Source organism: Mustela lutreola, chromosome 15, assembly GCF_030435805.1.
Source record: "Mustela lutreola isolate mMusLut2 chromosome 15, mMusLut2.pri, whole genome shotgun sequence".
Classification (NCBI taxonomy): domain Eukaryota; kingdom Metazoa; phylum Chordata; class Mammalia; order Carnivora; family Mustelidae; genus Mustela; species Mustela lutreola.
This window is the reverse complement of record NC_081304.1, coordinates 40,072,642-40,094,083: the sequence shown is the minus strand read 5'-3', so window position 1 is coordinate 40,094,083 and position 21,442 is coordinate 40,072,642. Positions and strand designations below refer to the sequence as shown.

The 21,442-nt window shown below is 47.5% G+C and overlaps 2 protein-coding genes across 4 annotated transcripts in view; one reads left to right on the top strand and one right to left on the bottom strand.

The window, feature by feature from the left end:
- RHBDL3 (rhomboid like 3) overlaps nt 1-8,150 on the top strand; it is a 51,536-nt gene extending 43,386 nt beyond the window's left edge. For 2 of the 3 annotated variants that reach the window (XM_059148363.1, XM_059148362.1), the window contains 2 exons: nt 968-1,028; nt 4,512-4,994. In XM_059148363.1, coding sequence (XP_059004346.1) covers nt 968-1,028; nt 4,512-4,783 — 333 coding nt within the window. In that variant the 3' untranslated portion in view covers nt 4,784-4,994. Of the gene's footprint in view, nt 1-967; nt 1,029-4,511; nt 4,995-7,070 lie in introns of those variants that run through there. The other variant, XR_009347923.1, reaches the window with a different exon arrangement.
- A 2,022-nt stretch (nt 8,151-10,172) lies between these two features.
- Nucleotides 10,173-21,021, bottom strand: C15H17orf75 (chromosome 15 C17orf75 homolog). Its single transcript, XM_059148364.1, has 10 exons — nt 20,803-21,021; nt 19,990-20,070; nt 19,020-19,145; nt 17,685-17,828; nt 17,378-17,435; nt 15,735-15,854; nt 14,755-14,819; nt 14,266-14,402; nt 12,886-12,989; nt 10,173-12,342 (listed from the first exon to the last, which is right to left on the bottom strand). Exons 1-10 carry the CDS (start codon nt 20,940-20,942, stop codon nt 12,127-12,129), a joined length of 1,191 nt encoding a protein of 396 aa, XP_059004347.1. The 5' UTR covers nt 20,943-21,021; the 3' UTR covers nt 10,173-12,126.
- Between the last annotated feature and the right edge of the window lie 421 nt (nt 21,022-21,442).

The following is a 21,442-nucleotide window of genomic DNA, read 5'->3' as shown; positions in this document are numbered from 1 at the left end:
CACGTAGGCAGAGAGGCAGGCAGAGAGAGAGGAAGGGAAGCAGGCTCCCCGCCGAGCAGAGAGCCCGATGAGCAGAGAGCCCGATGCAGCCCGATGCGGGGCTCAATCCCAGTACCCTGGGATCATGACCGGAGCTAAAGGCAGATGCTTTAATCCACTGAGCCATCTAGGCTCCCCAACTCAAGCACTTAAAAAAAAAAAATACTTTGCGCGCGCCTGGGTGGCTCAGTGGGTTAAAGCCTCTGCCTTCGGCTCAGGTCATGATCCCGGGGTCCTGTAATTGAGCCCCACATCGGGCTCTCTGCTCAGCAGGGAGCTTTCTTCTTCCTCTCTCTCTCTCTGCCAGTCTCTCTGCCTACTTATAATTTCTGTCTGTCAAATAAATAAATAATCTTAAAAAAAATACTTTATTTGACAGAGAGTCAGTGAGAGAGGGAACACAAGCAGGGGGAGTGGGAGAGGGAGAAGCAGGTTCCCCTCAGAGCAGGAAGCCTGATGTGGGGCTCGATTCCAGGACCCTGGGATCATGACCTGAGCCAAAGGCAGACGCTTAACAACTGAGCCACCCAGGCTCCCCTCGAGCGCTTTTTGTCAGTAATAAATAAGTTCATGATTGTCTGAAATCTCATGCTGGTGTGATCTGCTCACAGCAGCCTCATTCAAGACTTAATGGAGACTTTTTTTTTTTTAAGATTTATTTATTTATTTGAGAGAGCGAAAGAATGTAAGCGTGAGTCAGGGGAGAGGGGCAGAGGGAAAGAATCTTTAATCAGACTCCCTGGTGAGCCAGGAGCTCTGAAAAGGGGCTTGATCTCAAGACCATTGAGATCATGATCTGAGCCCCAAAGCCACGAGTCAGCCCGCGGAACCGCCTGAGCCCACCCAGTGTTCAGTTTTCGGAAGTCAGATCCATCCCTAGAGGTGTGGACCAATCTGGAACTAACGGCCTTTTCTCCTTTTCCCCTAGAACTGGTCAGGCATGAAGTGTCAATTCAAGCTGCTGCGGATGGCTGTGGCCTTGATCTGCAGTAAGTGCGGGCAGGGCGGGCCCCGGGGGACGGAGGAGCGCCAGGCCTGGAGGATAGCACAGCGGTGCAGTCCCGCCCTTGAGGCCTTAGTGGTCAAGAAAAAAAGGCAAACGTGCCATCAGAGTGTGACAAAGTCGGGATGGTATGAGAGCAGTCTGGCCCACTCTGCCACCGCTTTACCTTTCTTTTTTTTTTTTTTTTTTTTTTTTTTAAAGATTTTATTTATTTATTTGACAGAGGGAGATCACAAGTAGGCAGAGAGGCAGGCAGAGAGAGAGAGGAGGAAGCAGGCTCCCCGCTGAGCAGAGAGCCCGATGCGGGACTCGATCCCAGGACCCCGAGATCATGACCCGAGCCGAAGGCAGCGGCTTAACCCACTGAGCCACCCAGGCGCCCCCCGCTTTACCTTTCTTAAACTGCATGTTGATGTATACTAAAATATAGGATGGGTGTCCAGCCCGGTGACCAGCACCCCGCTCAAGAAAAATAGCTTCTTTTTAAAAATTTTTTATTTAAATGCAATTATTGAACATACAGTGTAGTATTCGTTTTGGGAGGAGGTCAGTGATTCATCAGTTGCATATGACACCCAGTGCCCTCCTTAACACCCATCACTGAGTGACCCCTCCCCCACCCCCTCTCCTCCAGCAACCCTGTTTGTTCCCTGGAGTTAAGAGTCGCTAAAGGTTTGTCTCAAGACAAATAGCTTCTTAATAACCTTTTGGGTCATGGAGTCTGTCCTTTGAGATCTCCTGTTAGAAGCTAAAAACTCCTTCCCCAGATAAACCACGGGTGTGTGTGTACTTGCACCGCGCACACACGCATGCACACACACACACACACACACACACACACACATGCTGTTCAGCAGGTAAACAGACTAACTAATCCACAACCCCCCGTGTACAGGGTATGATGGGCCCCTAGTTGGGAGAAGTCAGTTCTGCCTGCAGAGGTTATTTCGAGTGTCAAAGACAGCCAGGTGTTCACCACAGAGACAAGGTACAAGAGGAGATATTTCGGGCAGAGATGCAGCAAGAACAGAGACCACAGGTGGGGGAAGGGTCACGGCCGTGGCTTGCCAAGGCAGCTGGCAAGACTGATGTGAGGTTTAGTACTGTGTGTGTTAGTGATCAGAGATCATTGGAGTCAGGTCACGAAGGCATTAAAAGGCAGAGAAAGGTTGGCCTTCATCCTGGATGCATTGGGAGGGCGCTGGAGGGCTTTAAACAGGAGAGTCACTGGCAGATTTGAGTTCACGAGACTATTTGTGGAGTCGCTGGAGGTGGGGAGTGAGACCAGAGGCTTTACAAGAGGCTCATTCTGAGGTAGGAGGAGGTAAGATGCCATGCAGGCAGAAAGAGAGGAGGGGACCCACGATCTCTCATTTAGTCTTCAGGACATGGTTGTAGAGAGGGTGTTTTCTACAAGGCTAGTTTTGCAGGTAGACACTGGAGCTCATGTTCCTTGCCCACGGCCACCCAGCTGGAGGTGACAGAGGCAGAATTCAGAGCCTCCCGTGCTGTTTCTCATGCCCACACTTAAGCCAGGCTGGGCCGGAGCCCCTGGGCCGTCTGTCCCCATCCACCTGTGACCACCTGGAAGAGGAAGGTGAGCCAGAACAGCCACGGGCAGGGGGATGGGCATGTGCGGACCGCACTTCCATCCTCATGCACACCCCTTGCTCTGAAGCCCACAGACTCTCTGAGCCAGGGTGAGCATAGCTTCCCTGTTTGCTCAGACTCTGAATTTGTGTGCAAGGAAGGGAAGAGAAGCTTGAGTCTTGATGGTTTATTTATTTATTTTTTAAAGATTTCATTTATTTATTTGACAGGTCACAGGTAGGCAGAGAGGCAGGCAGGGCGGCGGGTCGGGGGTGGGGGATGCAGGCTCCCCGCTGAGCAGAGAGCCCGGACGGACGAGGGTCTCTATCCCAGGACCCAGGGATCAGGACCCAAGGTGAAGGCAGAGGCCTCAACCCACTGAGCCACCCAGGCGCCCCATGTCTTGATATTTAAAAAACATCCAATTCAAAGCATCATAAAACCTAGAATGCTATTTTGGAGCAGGGGACCAGTGTCTTTCAGACCTCCTTTGTGGTCCCCAGGGCCTGCTGTGCAAAGGCAGAAGGATCGCCCAGGGCCTGGGGAAGGGTCAGGGAGGCCTCAGTGCTCCCTGACTGCTCCTCTCCTGCCATCTATCGGCCATCCTTGGACTTGCAGGGCCCAGGCCAGAAGATTAGGGAAAAGAACATCCTTGGAGGTTCTTGGGTGTCCCCTAGGTGGCCACAGTGGAGAGAGACACGCTGGTTAATTAAATGGTAACTGACCAGGTACAGAATTCCCTGCAGAGGACTTTCTTTCCCTTGTCAAATTTGCCTTGGTTTGTGCATCTGCAAGATGGGGATAAGAATGCCTGCCCCTAGTGTTCTTTGGTGGTGGGGGATGAGATGGCCGTTTCCAAGCCCCTGTCCTTTGGAGGGAGTGCGTCCCATGGGACTGGCTGACCCAACAAGTTCAGGCGAGAAGAATGAACTGGAGGTTGGGATGGGGGCATTTTAGCATCTGTTAGGAGTTAAATTTCAGGATTTTTTTTTTTTTTTAAGATTTTATTTATTTGTCAGAGAGAGCAAGCGAGAGTGAGCACAGGCAGACAGAGTGGAAGGCAGAGTCAGAGGGAGAAGCAGGCTCCCTGCGGAGCAAGGAGCCCGATGTGGGACTCGATCCCCGGACGCCGGGATCATGACCTGAGCCGAAGGCAGCTGCTTAACCAACTGAGCCACCCAGGCGTCCCAAATTTCAGGATTTTGTTGGCTTTGTGTGTTCCCATTTCTTTTTTGCCCTTTTCCCCCTCCATCCCTTTGTTCCAATCACAAAAGCACTGGTTCTGAGGGCTTTTCTAAGGGTTTTGAGAGAATACATGAAAACATTGTCCAAACTGTAACATGCTAGCGCATATGGGAGTTATTAATGTTCCCGCAGTGTAGCCTGGCACTCTACAAGTGGGGAAACTGAGCCTCCCGTACTCAGGAACGCAGGGCCGTCAGGGTCTCTGGGTTTCTGCACAAGCTCTCCCGTCTGCCTGGACTTCTCTTCTTAGGGTCCTCTCTTGATAATCATGTCTCTGCTCACACTTCCCGTCTCTAGGGAGAGCTTGCCTGATTCCCCAAACTAAGGAATCCCCCCTCCTCACACCCAGCATTGATTTAAAATTACCTAATTTTTTTTTTTTTTTACCCCCTTTAGAATTTTTCTTACTGGAATTATCTGATGTGTGTAATTGATGCTGGTTGATTGCCAGACCTGTAAGCCCTGGGAGAACAGGGGTTCGTCTCTTTCACTTGTCTGTCTGCAGGGCAGAGAACAAACAGTGCTCGGCCTAGTGGGTAGTGAATGAATTCACGGGTGGATGGATGGCGTGCAAGCCCTCTCACCCCTGCCCAGCGGCCCTGCTGTGACTTCCCTGTGCTTCCTTCCCTTGCAGTGAGCATGGAGTTCGGGCGGGCCGTGTGGCTCCGGTTCCACCCATCGGCCTACCCTCCGTGTCCTCACCCGAGCTTTGTGGCACACTTGGGCGGCGTGGCTGTGGGGATCACGCTGGGTGTGGTGGTCTTGAGGAACTACGAGCAGAGGCTACAGGACCAGTCCCTGTGGTGGATTTTTGTGACCATGTACACGGTCTTTGTTCTGTTCGCTGTCTTCTGGAACATCTTCGCCTACTCCCTGCTGGACTTAAAGCTGCCACCGCCTCCTTAAGGCACTGGGGGCCCGAGGTCTGGGAGGGGAGGGCCGAGCTGCAGCAGGAAGGAGCGCATACGGACATCCTCGTTCTCAGCTCCGTGGAGACCGAGGAGGACAGGACGCAAGGCTGGGCCACGGTGAGGCTGGTGTTCAGGTTGGGACAGTGGGGCTTCTTTTCTGAAAGGCCCCTGCTGGATGAGTTGGATGCAGCTACTGTTTTCCTAGACTGTTCTGAGGCCATCAGGCCAGGGTGAAGGCAGCCCTCCCCTGGGGCTCAGCTTGTTCCACGAGTTCAGGGGACGCCTCTCTTGTCACTGATTGACGGCAGCCCTCCTCCCTCTTCCTCGTCCTGAGATGTCAGGAGGATCCGAGCATTGGGTAGGGAGGCAGGCCCTTGTCCAGCTCAGAGGTGCAGTTATAGGCCGGGGAGTGTCCGCTCTACAGCTGTTGGGTTTGGAGCTCCGGAGCGGAGGAGGGCCGTGTTGGGTTTTGGTATAAGTGAGCCCAGGGTGTGCTCCTGGTGCTGGGCACTGAGGCACGGCCTCTAGTGCTTGGGGCAGGCAGAGAAGGGAGATGCTGTAACTCCAGGCCTCACTCTTGCCCTTGGGGGTGTCCAGTGAGAGAAACGCAAGCAGGAGGGAATAAACTTTGTCCCAAGTGCTACCCTAGGCAAGGCCCACGACCACCTTTGGATTTCTCCCTCCCTGTCCCCCAGAATGCTGACATCTCATCTCCGTGCCTCGGCATGCCAGGCCCTGCCTTGTTTTTAGCGCCTTTTCCTTCCCTTCCATTGCCCTGACCCTACATTGTGCCTCCCCTTTGGTCATGGGGACACTGTGTGTGTGTGTGTTGTGTGTTGTGTGTGGTGTGTGTGTGTGTGTCTGTGTGTGTTGTGTGTGTGTGTGTGGTTCAGTGGGTAAGGACACCCATCGGATGGGAGGAGAGGCCATGGAAAGAACGTGAGGCAAGTCAGAGACTGCAGAGAGGCCCCACATGGCAGTGTGTGGAAGGGTCTTTGTGAGAGGGGAAAAAGGCGCAGAGAGGTGTGACGCCTGAGGACCTGGCTTTCAGCAAAGCTACCGCCTTCTTTCCCATTCCTCATCCTTTCCAGGCATCTCCCTGAGAGCTACTGACCAGTGGGAGACTTGTCTGTGGTAACGGGGGATGCTCAGGACGCCTCAGCCGGCCTTTGCCAAGTTCCCATCTTGTTTGCCTCTGGAATGACCTTCCTGTCTAAGATAGTTCTGTTTTCCTCAAGGAGGAAGGAGCTTTGGGGGTGTAAGAGAAGCTGGGGCAGGAACACTGAAGCCCTGCGCCCACCGAGTAGGGGGGACAGGAGGCCGCAGTCAAAGAAATTCCAATTTAGAGGAAGACGGCTTCTAGAGAATTGTTGGGTGTTTGGAGGAGGGTCAGAGGGGAGGGCAGCCCCTACATGCAGAGGCTCAGAGCTTGGCAGGAACTTGGCTATTGTCAGCTTCATTCCCCCGCCCCTGCAAGGCACAAGTGGGAAAACGAGGCTGAGGGAATGAGTTCTGAGCCGGAGCTGATACAGCCCCTGAGGAGAGGGGGAGGGGAGGGTGGCCTTTGACAAAATATGAGATTCCCTGTATACTGCTCTTGGAATTCCCAAGCACTGACAACCCAGAAAGACAACTCTAGTCCGGGAGGCAGAGGGAGTGTGTCCCTGCAGGGTGAGAGCAGGAGCCTAGTCTGGAGTCAGCCGGGCCAGACAGCTAGGGGGTCTTGGGCCACTGTGGCTTCCTGTCCTCAGTGATCACACGTGAACGGGCAGGGTCTCCTGCAGCCACAGGCCACGCCAAGCCCGTCCCCATCTTTGCCTGGTGCTAGACAGATTGTCTGGGTGCCCCCCACATGTCTCTCCTGAGGTCATGCTGCCCTTGGGCTGGCACAGCACTGAGGATGGCCAGGCCAATGGGGGCTGAGCTGTGTCACCCCGAGGCGTCTTGTCTGTATCCCGCGAGCCTGCCTCTGCCCCTAGGGAGGGAAGGGGGTAGCTGGAAGAGTCCGCTTCCACGGAGAGGAGAGCAAGTTGGAATAGGGGTCTCAGAGGACTTGGGTCAGAATGGAGAGGGGGGCCCTGGCCATGGGCTGCAGCCGCCTAACCCTGAGTGGTGCTGTCCCTCCCTGGAGGAGCAGAGGCACCCTGTGCCCTATGGGGAGGCAGGGCATCGCTCTGTCCCCTACCCCCCTGCACCTGGTGTTCTGGGTTGTGAGTGGAGGGAACAGAGAGTCTCTCCCACCTTCATCTGGTGCAGCCTGGAGAGGGGTTTGCCTCTCGCAGGGGTGAGAAGACTGTGAACCAGAAGACTCTAGAAAGGCCCCAGAGAAGCACCCAGTTCCCTCAGGGCTGAAGATGGAAGTTTGCTACCAAGAAGGACTACCTAAGGCGGACATCCTACATGCCATCCTGTCTGAGACGCACCAAGCGACCCACCTGTCGGCAGGTCCCAAAGGAACCCAGAAGTTCTTTAGTCCGCTTCACGCCACACCTGCCCAACCATCAGCTCCAAACAGGGCCACCCACTGGGGCTCCACGGTCACTCCTCACAACCCAGGTCTCCAAACCAGGGCCAGAGATCATTGTCTGGTAAGAAAGGTTTCTGTTTTGGTGTCTGGCTTTCACCGCAGCCGGTCCATGCACCCTCACCCCGGCGCCCTGCCAGCACCCTCGTCCCCTTCACCCCTCCTTTCCCGGGCCCGTACAGCCAACGGCCTGGGGTGCCTCTTGGGGCTGTGGAGGGTGGCTGGCTTTCATCCACAGGATACAGAGACTGAAAGCTGGGGATTCCCCGAACAGCAGCCGTAGACTTGCTCGCTCGTTAAACGGAAGAGGAATCACAAAAACTAGGGAAGGGAGAACAGATCTTCAAAGGAGAAATTTGGCTTTAATGACACCATTAATCATTCATTTTTTTAATTAGGAAAAGCTCCCTAATGAGGTGTTTTTGCCAGCTAATAGGACTCTCCATTTCCATGAGGACCCTTCTTACCCAGAGGATTAGGGGACTCGTTGCTCACCAAGCCCAGATATTCCCCCAGGGTCCAATTTCGTTTGCAAATAATGCAGATTCCCGGGTGCAGCGGAAGCCCTTTCCTGGAGTCCTTCATGCTGCTCCCAGGGCTGGCCAGAAAGCACCACACTCCTCTGCCTTAAAAAAACAGTGCCCAACATTGAATATCCGCCCCACCCCCCACCCCCAGGACTTGAGTAAGTGGGAAACAAAAGGAAACACAAGCTGCAATGTTTGTTTCTAAATATTTTTGTATTGTGTACATTCTGTATATTTTTGTTGTAACATATTATTTGAACACAGATTCCATTAAAGATTTTTTTTTTTTTTAAAGCCAACGGTGACTCGGAAAGTGGCCTGAAGGGCTAGCACTGGAGCCTGTTTTGTCTCGGTCTGGGTCAGGGAGGTGGGAGGCGGTGGGCAGCAGTGGCGCTGGGCCTCTGATGGACATACAGCACAGCTCTGGGAGTCGGTGAGGGCGCTGGTGTTCCTAGCTCAGTGGTTCTTAACCATTCTTGAATTGCTGAACTCTTTGAGTGGTTGATGGAAGCTGTGTTTTCTCTTGCCCTAAAAATGTGCAGATAGACCATTTTGTGTACAATGTGGAGGGGGGAGGTGGTGTGTGAATAAGGAAACTGGTCCATGGCTTCAGGTCAGGAACGTCTCTGCCTGCTGTCCTGCTGGGCGCCCCGTCTTGCTCTTCTCCTCTAACCTATATTCTAACGGGAGATTAATATCCTACTATCATTGGAATGATCTTTGAAATATCTAGGAACTTCCTTCTTTACCCCAGTAGTCTATTATTTAGGTCTTTCGAGGGGCAGTCAACGTCTGAGGATCTTGAGGAAGGGACAGGAAGGTTCTCAGGGTAAAAGAACAGTTTGCAAACGGAAGAGGAGAACAAGAGGGGCGTCAATGCCTGGTGAGTTTAATAGTCAAATGGGCTTCAAATGGACACGGTCTGAGAAAGTGAAGGTTTTTCCCCAGCTTTTCTAAACCGACGGCTGCATACATGGGTTTGCTATTCATAACCGTTAAATTTCATTGGGGGATTAAACAACCCTGTTACACGGAGCACGGGAGCTGTTCCCCATAATGTTGTCACATCAGTTTCCTGTAGGTCATTGCAAAACAGTTCTAAAAGCTGTAGAAGGCATCCCAGAGCCAACTTAAGAGTATAGCTCAGGCTCAAGATCAAAGAATTTGTTCCTGCTTCACATCCCCGGAGGGAAAATCAGGGCCCTGTCTTATGTGCCAGCTCCCTGGACAGCCAGAAGCTGTTTAGTAGCTTTGCCTTTGGCTTCCTATCACTTCCCCCTTAACTTTTCTGCTTCCTCCTTCCTACCAGAGCCTCTTTCTCCAGTAACTTCGTGAGACAGTGAATAGGTAACCCTAAAGACAGTTTACGGATTACTTAGTATGTGCTGGGCATTGCATAAGTAAGGCATTTTCCGTGGAAGATCCCCATTTAGTGCATGGCTACTTGGTGTGAAATGGTATCAGTATGCCCATATTTACACGAGGGGCAGGCTTAGAGAAGTGTAGTGACTCACGGGTACCTTGTGGCATAGATTGATTCGCACTGTGGTTCCCAAGTTCATGTTCTCACCCCTCGGCTGTTTGTGTTGGACTTTCAGGGCACTAAACCTGTGGAAGGGCCAGGGCGTTCGTTTCAGGACCCAGTCTCACTGCATTAGTAAAGTAATGTTGGAACATTGATTTGGTGCTCACTTAACAGGATCTCTGCTTTATCAGCCCTTCTAGAATAGTTTACAAGCAAATCCATAGCTATTAATTCATGGCCGCTCCCTATCACCACTGACTTCCGAAATCTAGCATTTATACCAGCTCAGAATGATCTGAAGTCTGGGTCACATTTAGGAAGTTTAGCACTTGTGGGACTAGAGCTGCCCTCTTACACCTCCAAGTAGAAGGACTTCACTGATGCCAAGGTGTGTGCGGGCGGGGGTAGATCTCCATCACTAAGAAGACACATGGTTAGGAAAACGTGGTCCTCGTCTTGTTTCCCGGATGCCTGCAGGCTTTCCTAGCATCTGGTTTAAGTGCATCTCTGGTGAAGGACAGGCGTTCTGTCATGGTTAATAATGAATGAGAGTGAAGGGAAGTGATTTGGGTTATTGAGTTCTAGGTGTGTAACTTCCCTGGACAGTGAATAAAACATCGTGATGGAAATTGCCCTCACACCCTGCCTGACGCCTCCTGCCAGGTGCCAAAAGGTGTATTCCAGGGGGGATGTGATTGTCTTCAACAGATTCCTTAGCGTGACAAGTATGATCTCGCCCCAAACTTGCCGCACCTTCATAAAAATGTCAACTTGAGAATGGAGCTTGTTAAACAAAAATGACTCTTGATGAGAAGCTAGAGTGGTTTATTATTATGATGATTATTGTTACAAATATAATTACAATTAAACTGAGGCCATTTTTGAGAACATGACGAACATATATTTCCTGTGTGTAGAGCACACAAATAATACATGAATGTATTCCACACCTGCACAAGTCCTTTTTAAAACTTTAAAAGTTAATACGTTAGCTTATTAAAATTTGAATACAGTCCATGTTTCTGGTCATGAGCTCTTTGGGTTTCTTCTCATGGCCAACAGGATACTTGATTCCACGTCACCATTTTCCTCACCTACAATAGTTATGGTATGTCACAGACTTGTAAAAAAAGACTAAATGGTAACACAGGGTACTGAGCCTGCATCACAAAATATATATTTAGAAGTTGATGTAAGGAATAGCTAATGAAACTTTGACTATATCCAGAAATGGCTTGAAGCAGGTAATACATTTACCTTAAAATGCCATTTACATCATGGACTGTTGAATGAAACGTGAATTTGAAAATGAAAAATATGTTTTTTTGACTCCAAATGTTGATGTCCTAATGTTGTCTATTAAAAAATTGATTTCTAAATGAGCAACCGAGTACATTAGAAAAAGTCAGATTCAAGTGTAGTGCCTTGGAATTGCTTATTTCCCATAGTCATTCTGAATTTAATGCTATAAAAAGTGCTATTTGGATTTTGTTTTCTACACTGCCTACAATTCAAGTTATTAAAATTTAAAACCATATGAGAGCCTTTATGAAGATCCTGAATTGTATTTCTCATTAAAGGAAAAGAAATGGCTTGGTGAGTCATGTCCCCAGACTTCTGTAGAAGAGAAAGCATAGGCCATTGTCAGTCATTTTCAAAGTTAAAACTCAGCACTTATGTGAGTTTAGGAGAGGATTTTTACGGGCTAGTGTTCCTCTGAGCATTCTGAGGGAAGTGAGAATAAGACTTCTGATCTTCTAAACAAAAATCATTATCAAATGGATTTATTAAAGAGCTTTGCAGAACAAACTGCCATCACGAGTGTAGCTACAACTGGCTTCCTTGGGAATTATAAATGGCTCTAGCTGAGGACCCGTTCAGTTGATTCAGAGTAAAACAATATGAGGCTTGTAACAAATACACAGAAAAACCTAAAATCAATGAGTAACTCTGATATGAAGAATCTGTTTGCATTCTTTGTTACAGTTTGCTTGTAGAATTTAAGTACCTGGTTTCTTTTTTAACACTCTTGTTGGGAAACTCCAGCACTTTCGACAGAAAAAGAGAAAAGAAAATACAGGCTCCTGGCAAGTAGCTGTGAACAAATGAATGAAGAAAGGGGCTGGGGGCCACTTTGGCAGTAGCTTTCTGTCAGAGATGATGTTTTGTCTTGAAGCTTATGCATCTAATTTAATGCCTTACACACTCATGATTTGTGTATTGTCTTCCAAGCTGGCTCTGTCATCCATGCCATAATCAGACAAAAAAGAAAATCTATCCAAGCACCCACAGGATGCACAAATCTGTCTCTGAAATGGTGTCACAGCGCTAATCTGTCCTGAGACTAGGAGGACTTTTTTTTTTTTTTTTTTTTTTTAAAGAAGCTATAGTACACGGAGAAAGGAGTATGACAATTTTTCTGGGAGGAAAAATTGCTAAATACTGCAGCCAACTCTTTAGAGAAGCCACAAAATTACCTTTCAAGACTTCTGAGCCTCAACCCCCTGAAGCCTGGAATTTATGGGGCCAGCAGTGCGCTAAAACGCCACGACTCTAACACACACACACATCTAAGGCTCATTGAAAAATGGTCCTCGGATTTTTATGACTAAGTTAAATTTTAAAATTACAAAATGAAGACATCTAGAATGTGTTTGAAATAGTCTGAATTAGCAATCCTATGGACAATTATAATGACCGCAGTTTCAAACACCAAGGCTTGAAGGTGCATCTTCACAATACAGTTATCTTAAAACATGTGATCAAAAACTTTGAGCGAGAGCTTCTTTCATAAATTCTTCAAGGACAGCCACCACGTTTTTGGCTTCAGGCATTTCTTCATGTTCCACTTTAACAATCTTCAAAAGGATATCTCCACTACCACAGTTCTTTAGGAACATGTAACATTTAAACAAAGCATAATGATTCATTTCTGCCTGTCGGATAAATCTCTTCAAATTATTTGTGTCTTGTATGGCCTAGAAAAAAATTACCCAGTTAAATATGTGTTTAGTGAGATAATAATGAGGCCTGAAAAATCTATCCTATCCAGCTGAGAGCTTGACATATGTTGCTGAGATGTTTGCCTTTTATTTTAAATATTTCCATCATTCTTAGGGCTTATATGCTTTGCCCTTGGGAGAACACAATTTCTTAAATACCCTTAAAATCACCTAAATAAAGTAACAACACTCCTCCCCATCAGAATTTTGAACCCTTAGGCATTGAGCCATTTTTTTTTTTTTTGGTGCTTTCCAACTAAGATACATCACAAATTAGAAGATAATCCCAAGATACAAGCAAGCATTCAACCCAATTAATTAGAAATGCAATGATATATAAGCAGAAGCTCCTGGAAAATATAGCAAATAAAGTAAATGCCTTCTGGGGATTCTAGTTTTGAGAATGTCCTATTTAATAGACATCACAGATGTAAAGCAGATTTGTTACTCTGTCATTGGTACTAACAAAAATTGAGACAAAAATGTTATGTGGCATTTGGCACGTAGCCAATTAATTACCTTTAGTTTAAAGTTCTCCAGTACTTGTCGAAAAAGAAAAGGGTTACCTCCTTCAGTGCCATTCAAAAAAGCCTGCATCCACTCCTCACAAAACCGGTTGCTTCCTATGAAGTATTTTAGAAAAATTAAATAAATAAAACTGAAATTCTACCAATACAAAGGTTCCTCCTTAAAAGCATAAGACATTTATTTTCTATTTGTTACTTATTTATCTTTAATGGAGGTGTAACTGACATCCAACTTATTAGTTTCAGGTGTACACCACACATATCTATTGTGATTTTCTTTCTTTCTTGCTAAAAACATTTACACTGTATTTTTTTTTTTAAAGATTATTTGAGAGCGAGACAGAGAGAACGAACAAGCACATACAAGTGGGGGGAGGGGCAGAGTGAGACTAAGAGAATCTCAAGCAGACTCCCCACTGAGCGAGAAGCTGGACACAGGGCTTGATCTCATGACCCTGAGATCATGACCTGAGCCAAAATCAAGAGTCAGACGCTCAACCGACTGAGCCACCGAAGCGCCCCACTTAAGGGTGAATTATTTAAGAGTTCTGTAATGGTCTAAAAAAATAGTCTATTTACCACCTGGCTAAGAAATACCAAATGGTTGAAGCCCTGAGTTGTGTCTTCCCCATCATATCCTTTTCCCATCAGAAAGGATTATCATTCCCACATATTTCTTTCAACTTTTGTCAATTAAAAAAAAAAATCCCTAAGGCCTTTATAGTATTACTTTACATAGGTTAAACTTAATGTGTTTTTCTTTACTGGCTCTTTGACTAAATAGTATGCTTCTGAGCTAGTCCGTGCATTTTCGCTGCTATATGGGACTCCACTGTATGACTACAGCAGTTTTTCAGTTTTCTTTTTTTTTTTTTTTTAATTTTAAAGATTTTATTTATTTATTTGACAGACAGAGATCACAAGTAGGCAGAGAGGCAGGCGGGGAGCGGGGCGGGGGAAAGCAGGCTCCCCGCCGAGCAGAGAGCCTGATGTAGGACTCGATGCTAGGACGCTGAGATCATGACCTGAGCCAAAGGCAGCGGCTTAACCCACTGAGCCACCCAGGTGTCCCACTTTTTCAGTTTTCTTGATGATAGACATTTGTTTCCATTCTTTGCTATTTAAAACAATGCCTTTCTGAATATTTCTGTACTTGTCTCCTTACATACACATATAAGAGCTTCTCTGTATACATAGGAGTGGAACTGCTAGGCATGATGGGATTTCTGTGGTTCTAGAATTGATAACTGTTTTTGGTGAGTGTGAGATAAACAGGTACAAGTGTACAAGGCAAGGGGGATAAATCTGTATGATGTGTTCTCAGGGCAAAAATAGGCTCCTACCAGGAAGGCTGCCTTGGGCTGTGGCTCACCTGCATTGTAGAACTGAGGCTGGGAGCCGCTGCAATCGATGACCACAGGTTTATGTGGCTCCTCGGTCATGGCCATGCACAAGGACGTCATGGTGCCTTCATGAATAAGGCCTTGAAGACTGGCCACACTCAGAAACCTGCCGCATAAATAAGTTGTTTTCCACACATAGTATTGCAGGGTAGGAAGGAGAAAACAAATTCATTCTGCAGTGGGTGGGAGGTTTGAACATGTACTATCAGGCTTGCAGTGAAGAAGGTTCCCTCCTTACAAAGCCTTTTTTTTTTTTTTAAGATTTTATTTATTTGACAGACAGAGATCACAGTCAGGGAGAGAGGCAGTGAGGGAGAGAGGAGGAAATAGGCTCCCTGCCCAGCAGAGAGCCTGATGGAGGGCTCGATCCCAGGACCCTGGGATCATGACCTGAGCTGAAGGCAGAGGCTTTAGCCCACTGAGCCCCCCAGGCGCCCCATTACAAAACTCTTCTTTACCTGTTAATGTCTCTCTTTGTCTTTTCATCTGATTCTTTAACTTCAACAGGAGTATAACTCAGAGCCTATGGGAGAAAAATAAAGCCTAATCGATACAGGATTCCACTTTTCCTTATAGAGCAGCTACTCGACAGTAAAAGTCAGCTTCCCCATCAGCACCACACTGGAACATTCATGACAGGCACTACGCAGTGCTCTCCAGAGCCTTGTTCAGTGGCTGCCCAACGACAGCCTAAAACCTGGCTTTAATCACCCTGGTCTCATGGGACCTTCCAGTTGCATCTGAATTTACCCACCACATATTTGAATAAAAACCTGTCCATGTACTCTAGCCTTCCCCCATTGTCTGGATATTTTGTGAATTTTTCATTTTTTATCCAGACCTTTTTAAAGTAATCTCTACCCACAATGTGTGGCTTGCACTTACGACCCCAAGATCAAGAGTTGCATGGTTTACTGACTAAGCCAGCCAGACCCCCCTCTCTGGACTTTTTATATAGTTAAAATTCACTTTGGGTTTTTGTTTTCTTTCTCAAATTGTTTTGGAAATTACGCCTCTCCCAGATCACTTCAAAAGTATTATTTTAAAATGTTTTATCCTAGGGGCACCTGGCTGGCTCAGTTGGTTAAGGGTCAGACTCTTGATCTCAATTCAGGTCTTGCTCTCAGGGTTATGAGTTCAAGCCCTGCTCAAGCTGGGCATGGAGCCTACTTTTAAAAAATAATAATAATGTTTTACCCTATTGGGAAGATTTAGTATTTGCAATTCTACCTGAGTAATGGAACTTTCTAGATCTCAGTAAACAGAACGTGGTCTATTCTGATTACAAGCATAGTTTGAATGAATATTCAGCAGCGAGGGGGGAGTGTGTGTATGTTCAGGTGTTCAGAGTGTTGAGAGAAAGTGAGTATGTCTTTAATCCAAACTCTGCCAAAGTGACTCTCTATTAAAGAAATGCTTTTGTTTAGGCAATACTTACAGCATGTAGCAGAAAGGTAAGCTTCTCCTGAAAGAGAAGAACCACCCTTTGGATTGGGCATACAACATCCTCAAACCAGCTGCTCAGGTAGGATTTTATGTGGTTCTCCAGGCCTCTTTCCTAGATCAAGAAAGAATGTCATCGCCTTTAATATAAGCATTCATTTTAGTAGACTTAACATTTTCTTCTTGATATTCTTGAGATTTTTTTTTTTAAGATTTTATTTATTTATTTGACAGACAGAGATCATAAGAGAGGCAGGCAGAGAGAGAGGAGGAGGCAGGCAGAGAGAGAGGAGGATGTGGGACTAGATCCCAAGACCCTGGGATCATGACCTGAGCCGAAGGTAGAGGCTTAACCCAGTGAGCCACCCAGGCACCCTGGAGATATTTTTTTTTTTAAGATTTTCTTTTTAAGTGATCTCTACACTCAAAGGGGGCATCGAACTCATAACCCTGAGATCAATAATTGCATGCTCTACCAACTGAGCCAGCCAGGTGCCCAAGGAGATATTCTTTTAATAATCTCTATCACCCCAGCCCTTGGTAGTGCCTGAAACACCCATGCACGAGGACGAGCTTAGAGAGGACCTGCTAAATGGCTGAAGGAGACAGCTCACTCACATTCCAATAGGATCAGAGAAGGACACACCCTAATTCATCAAAGCACTCCAGCCCACTCCAGCTGTCAGACATGCTGCCATGATTGCTGCCATGAGCACACCTGGCTTTCTAGGCTATACGGCTCACTGGGGACTAGTAGGAGAGCTCTACTCAGGGAGAGCAGCTCCCCCTAGACTCATTTCCCTGGTACACTCCTATGCTAGCCTTTTTTCTCCCACAGAAGCTTGTAAACACATGACAAGTAAAAGGAATTGATACCACATGTAATGGGTAGTAAAGTTAGAAGAGTTACGACTTAACAACTACTACACGCTGAATGTGTAGTTTTAAAAAAAGGTATGGATAATTTAATCAATATGGATGTGACTAGTTTGCGAAAGATCGACTAATAAAAAAAAATGGAATTTTTCTACAAATCTTTGATGTTGGTTCAGGGACAGTTATACCGTTGTATAGCATGTCTTTGGTGCCAGAGGCTTTGCGGACATTAATTCTGACCAGAACCTAAGTCACGTGAGCCTAGAAATCAGGAAAAGAGCATCCTCTTTCTCATTTGGCATGTTACCACATACCCTGAATTGAATGGAATCCATTTTTCCTGGATACAAAACATTAGAAGCAGTCTTGTGAAACTTAGAGCAGTTACAGGACTATGTTCCCTGCTTCCCTTAACCAGCACCCTCCTATTAGCCCACAAAGCAGTACATTTTTAGAATTGGGGTGTCTTTGTGTCCACCTGTGTGATTTTTTTTTTTTCTTAGATTTTATTTATTTACTTGATAGGCAAATCACAAGTAGGCAGAGAGGCAGACAGAGAAAGGTGGAAGCAGGCTCCCCTCTGAGCAGAGAGCCCGATGCAGGGCTTGATCCCAGGACCCTGGGACCATGACCTGAGCCGAAGGCAGAGGCTTTAACACATTAAGCCACCCAGGTGCCCTACACTTGTGTGATTTAATAAGTAGAGCAGTTATACTGTGTTTATCCTCTCAGTATTACCAATTAAATCTTTGATCCCCTTACCTCACGGTTCATGTCATTTTTCAGCCCTTGAATATACTTGTCCAGTTCAAGCCTGAAAGTACGTTCTTAAGGAAGCAATAAAGGGTGCATCAGGACAATGTTTTACCTCTCAATAGGATACATAAAATCTTTCAAATGATGCAAACTGTAAATTAAAACATGCCAGGACAAACTGGTTGTATGAAGGTATGAAATGAAGTAAATAGAGAAGGGGTAGAAAAGCTCTTTGGAGGTTGGGAGTAGTACTCCTCCTCCTGGCTTCCCATGTTTTCCTTCCTGATGTCCTCGAAGACCAAAGAAAGGATATAGCTCAAGTCCTTTTTCAGACCCTCCTAGAAAACAGACCACATACTCTGAAGCGTTATGTTCACAGTCCACTGTTGCTGCTTCAGGAAGCAGTTTTTCTTGTTGGAAAAGACAGTAATAACAACCAACCCGGGATTCTGGAATCCTAGAAAAGACAAGACAGTGAAATGTATTATTGTGCTAACTCGTGCATCTAGTTGTTTGGTTTTTTTTAAACACCATTTATAGATTTTATTTATTTATTTATTTATTTGACAGACAGCACAAGTAGGCAGAGAGGCAGGCAGAGAGAGAGGAGGAAGCAGGCTCCCTGCTGAGCAGAGAGCCCGATGTGGGGCTCAATTCCAGGACTCTGGGATCATGACCTGAGCTGAAGGCAGAAGTTTTAACCCACTGACCCACCCAGGTGCGCCTCGTGCATCCAGTTTTATGGACTGCTCCAAACCCTGGTCATCTTCATTTGGCAGTACTGTTAGATTGCAAACTAGGTCAGAATCTCTTAGACTTCTCCTTGGTTTGCTTGAAACAGCAGAGGAAAATTAACACGTACCATTATGGGCTTTAGCGAAAGCAGCACCTGGAATTTCAAATGGGCTTTAGCGAAAGCAGCACCTGGAATTTCAAACGTGCCATTTCTTTGAGTTCTCCTCTCTTATATGAAAAACTCGTGCAAGTCTTATTCTCATTCATAGTATATCCACATTTACATAAATATAAGCATGTTCTCTTTCTCCCCCAAAGCTTCACAGATCACTGAAGCTCCAAGCAGATATGACATGTTAATCCTGGGGCTTTATCTTTTGGCTGTGGCTTCATACTCCTGAGGGGACTTGGTGGCAAAACCATACTTCTAAAGTGAACTACAATCACGGGGTATGATGGAAAGATGGCTGAAGTGAATGGAGGACTCCTATGACTAAGCCTGAACTCCATCAATGTGACCAGCTTTGTGACCTTAATGTCTTTTTTTTTCTTTTTAACCTTCATGTCTTCTAATTTATTTGCCCATCTAAAAATGGAAGTAAGAGTATCTGCTCTATGGCCCCTTTGTAGAGAGAATGACATCAAAGTTTGTGAAAGCACTTTACCAACTGTAAAGTATGCACTTTTAGTTTTGGTAATGAACTTATTGTCCCAAGTACAAGACTAAATAAGTACACTTAGGTGGCAGAATCTGCCGTTCACCAAATTCCATTCCACAAATGTGTGTGTGAGACCCAGCTCGGCTGGGCCTAGCTTTATAAGCCTAGTAGGACCTGATCTTTTGCAATTTCTCCTTCCTTCTCATATTCAGCTCAGATTAAAAATTCCAAGACACAGCACATTTTATACTTACCTCAGCTCCACAGATGCAACATTACCCAGCCCTTCAAAGACTGCTCCCTTAGAAAGACGCTTAGCAATGAAACTGCGCAGCTCTGGTTCCACTTCCGATGGCAGATTAGTATCCACCAAGGAGAGGCTTGACAAATGAGAGACACACATTCCTTATCAGTGGACTATACATTCACACCTCGTAAGTCAGAATATGACTAACAGTCAGAATCTCTTTAAGGGTTTGACAAAGCTTTTTATAGGACTCCTGTTGGGGAGGCTTCTAGATGTGTATGTCCCCAAGTATGATCTACCTCCTCAAACAGTTTAAAGTAGTCCTATCTTCCCAGCTCATTCTCTCTAGTATTATGACTCTACCGGGACCCCTAATCAGCCCTGACCTTACCTCCTTTTCACGTTACCATCACACTATTAAGACACCTAAAAAATTCCTTAAGTCATCCATCATCCAGTCAGTGGACATATTGTTGTATTATACCCTACTTAGCATCAAGTGCTAAGGTTCATTCATTCATTTACTAAATATGTACTAAACGTCTCCCCTAGTTATCTCTCAGGGTGCCAGGTAGGGAGACATCAATGAACCAAAGAGACAAAAATCTCCGCTGTCCTGGAGTTTACATTCCAGTGTGTAGCAACGCAGCTCTGAAAGAAAACTGAACGCAGGGAAAAGGAGCATTTTAGATTTCTTTATACTCATATGACGTTGAATATTTAATGCAGTTCCAATCAAGGAACTAAGATCGACTGCTTCTGGCTCATCACCAGGGGCACTACGGGTATTTGGAACTGCCCAGCCTTGAGTGAATGAAGGAAGGAGGAAGTCCAGATGCAGTTCCTAGGGGACAGGTGGGCTCGGTGGTTTGAGTCGGGGAAAGCTGAAGGGAAATAAGGTACCCACTAATATCTACAAGACAGAGACGCACAGAAGATCAAAGCACACACGTGGGTTAGGGGCGAGCTGTTTTTACCTGAAATCATCACCAGAGGGCGTTTCTGCATTTGTGCCGCTTGCGCTTCCCTCGTCACTGTCCCCTCGCTGTTGCGCCGATCTGCACATCACAAAAGCAATGCCGCTCTGAGTTATGGGCTCTAACTCAAGCGCGGTATGGCCCCCTCCCCGCCGGCAAGCAGGGTGAGAGGGTACAGTCCACTGAAAATGCTGCAAGTTAGAAGGGCGTCGATCCTCCACTGCCTACCCTAATGACAGGGAGAACCCATGCAACGGTGCGGACAAGAGCCCCTTCTCTCTCCAGGCCGTCTAAGGGGTGGAAGAAAGGCTAAATTAAACATCCACAAGAGTCGAGGGAATTTCCTCTAAAAAACCAGACTTTCCAGGGCCAAGAGAGCCCCAGGAATGTCTGCCCCGACCGAGGAAAAGGGGGCAGCGGGAACAGAGGGCAATCAGAGGGTGGGGTGGAAGTGCGGATGCGTGCGGTTAATGGGAGAAAGTGGGGCGCTACTGACAAGGAGGACGGGGTGGAAACTGACATTAATGAGTGGGCGAGGCGCTGCGCCCAACAAGGGCAGGGGCGACAGGAAGGGGATGAGAAGTCGAGAGGGACAGCTGGAGCGCAGAGGCTTAGGAGGGGCAAAGTCCAGGCCGGTGGCTCTTAAGAACGGCGTGAGGTCAGGGGGCCCTTAGGGCCAGAGACTATACAGCTGGGCGAGGGGAAGGTCTTTGCGAGCTACCGGGGTTGGGATGCGGGGCCGGGGCGCAGGGTTGGGATGCGGGGCCCGGTGGCAGGGCCAGGACGGGACCCCAGGGACGCTGGGTGCTGCACCTGCTTCCGCGGTAGCTGTAGAGACAATAGTGGCTGCTGGGTGGCGGCTCGAGTCTCCGCTCCTCCGCGGAGCCTCCCTCCTCGCTGCTCTCTAGCTCCTTTTCATCACCATCCAGAGATTCCTGCAAGGAGGGGAGCATCGCGGCGGCGGCTGCAGCGGCGGCCTCCGAGCGGCCCTGTGTTCCCGCCAAACCGCTCCCCCGCTGCCGTACAGTCCTTCCAGGCCGGGCTCGTGCGGCTCCAAGGCTTCGTGCACCTGCGTTCCGCCGGTTTCCCGGAGTCGCAGGCCGGGAAGCTGGCGGCCCCGGGCGGGGGCGCTTTACTCCCCGCAGGGGCTAGTCGGCACGCGGAATTACCTCCCGCGACTCTTTCACCGTTTCTCTTTTGACTCTCTTTTCTCCTCTGGCTATCGTCTACGACGTCCAGGAGACGTAATAAACATAGTACAATTAGCTAGCCACCTGGGAAGAGATGAATGGGCCCTCCGACTACCCTTCAAGTGCGTGGACACGTACTCATGTGCACCAGATTGATAAAAGATACAAAAATTTATTTTTAGGGGCGCCTGGCTGGCTTAGACGGTTGGGCGCCTGTCTGCCTTCGGCTCAGGTCACGATCCCAGGATGCTGGGATTTTGAGC

Coding starts and splice junctions, on each gene's coding strand:
- C15H17orf75 (XM_059148364.1), bottom strand. CDS start 20,942: ATGCTCCCCTCCTTGCAGGAATCTCTGGATGGTGATGAAAAGGAGCTA. Junction 17,436..17,684: donor TCTGAAAAAGGACTTGAGCT/ATATCCTTTCTT, acceptor TTAAGAACGTAC/TTTCAGGCTTGAACTGGACA. Junction 12,343..12,885: donor TGGAGAACTTTAAACTAAAG/GTAATTAATTGG, acceptor ATTTTTTTCTAG/GCCATACAAGACACAAATAA.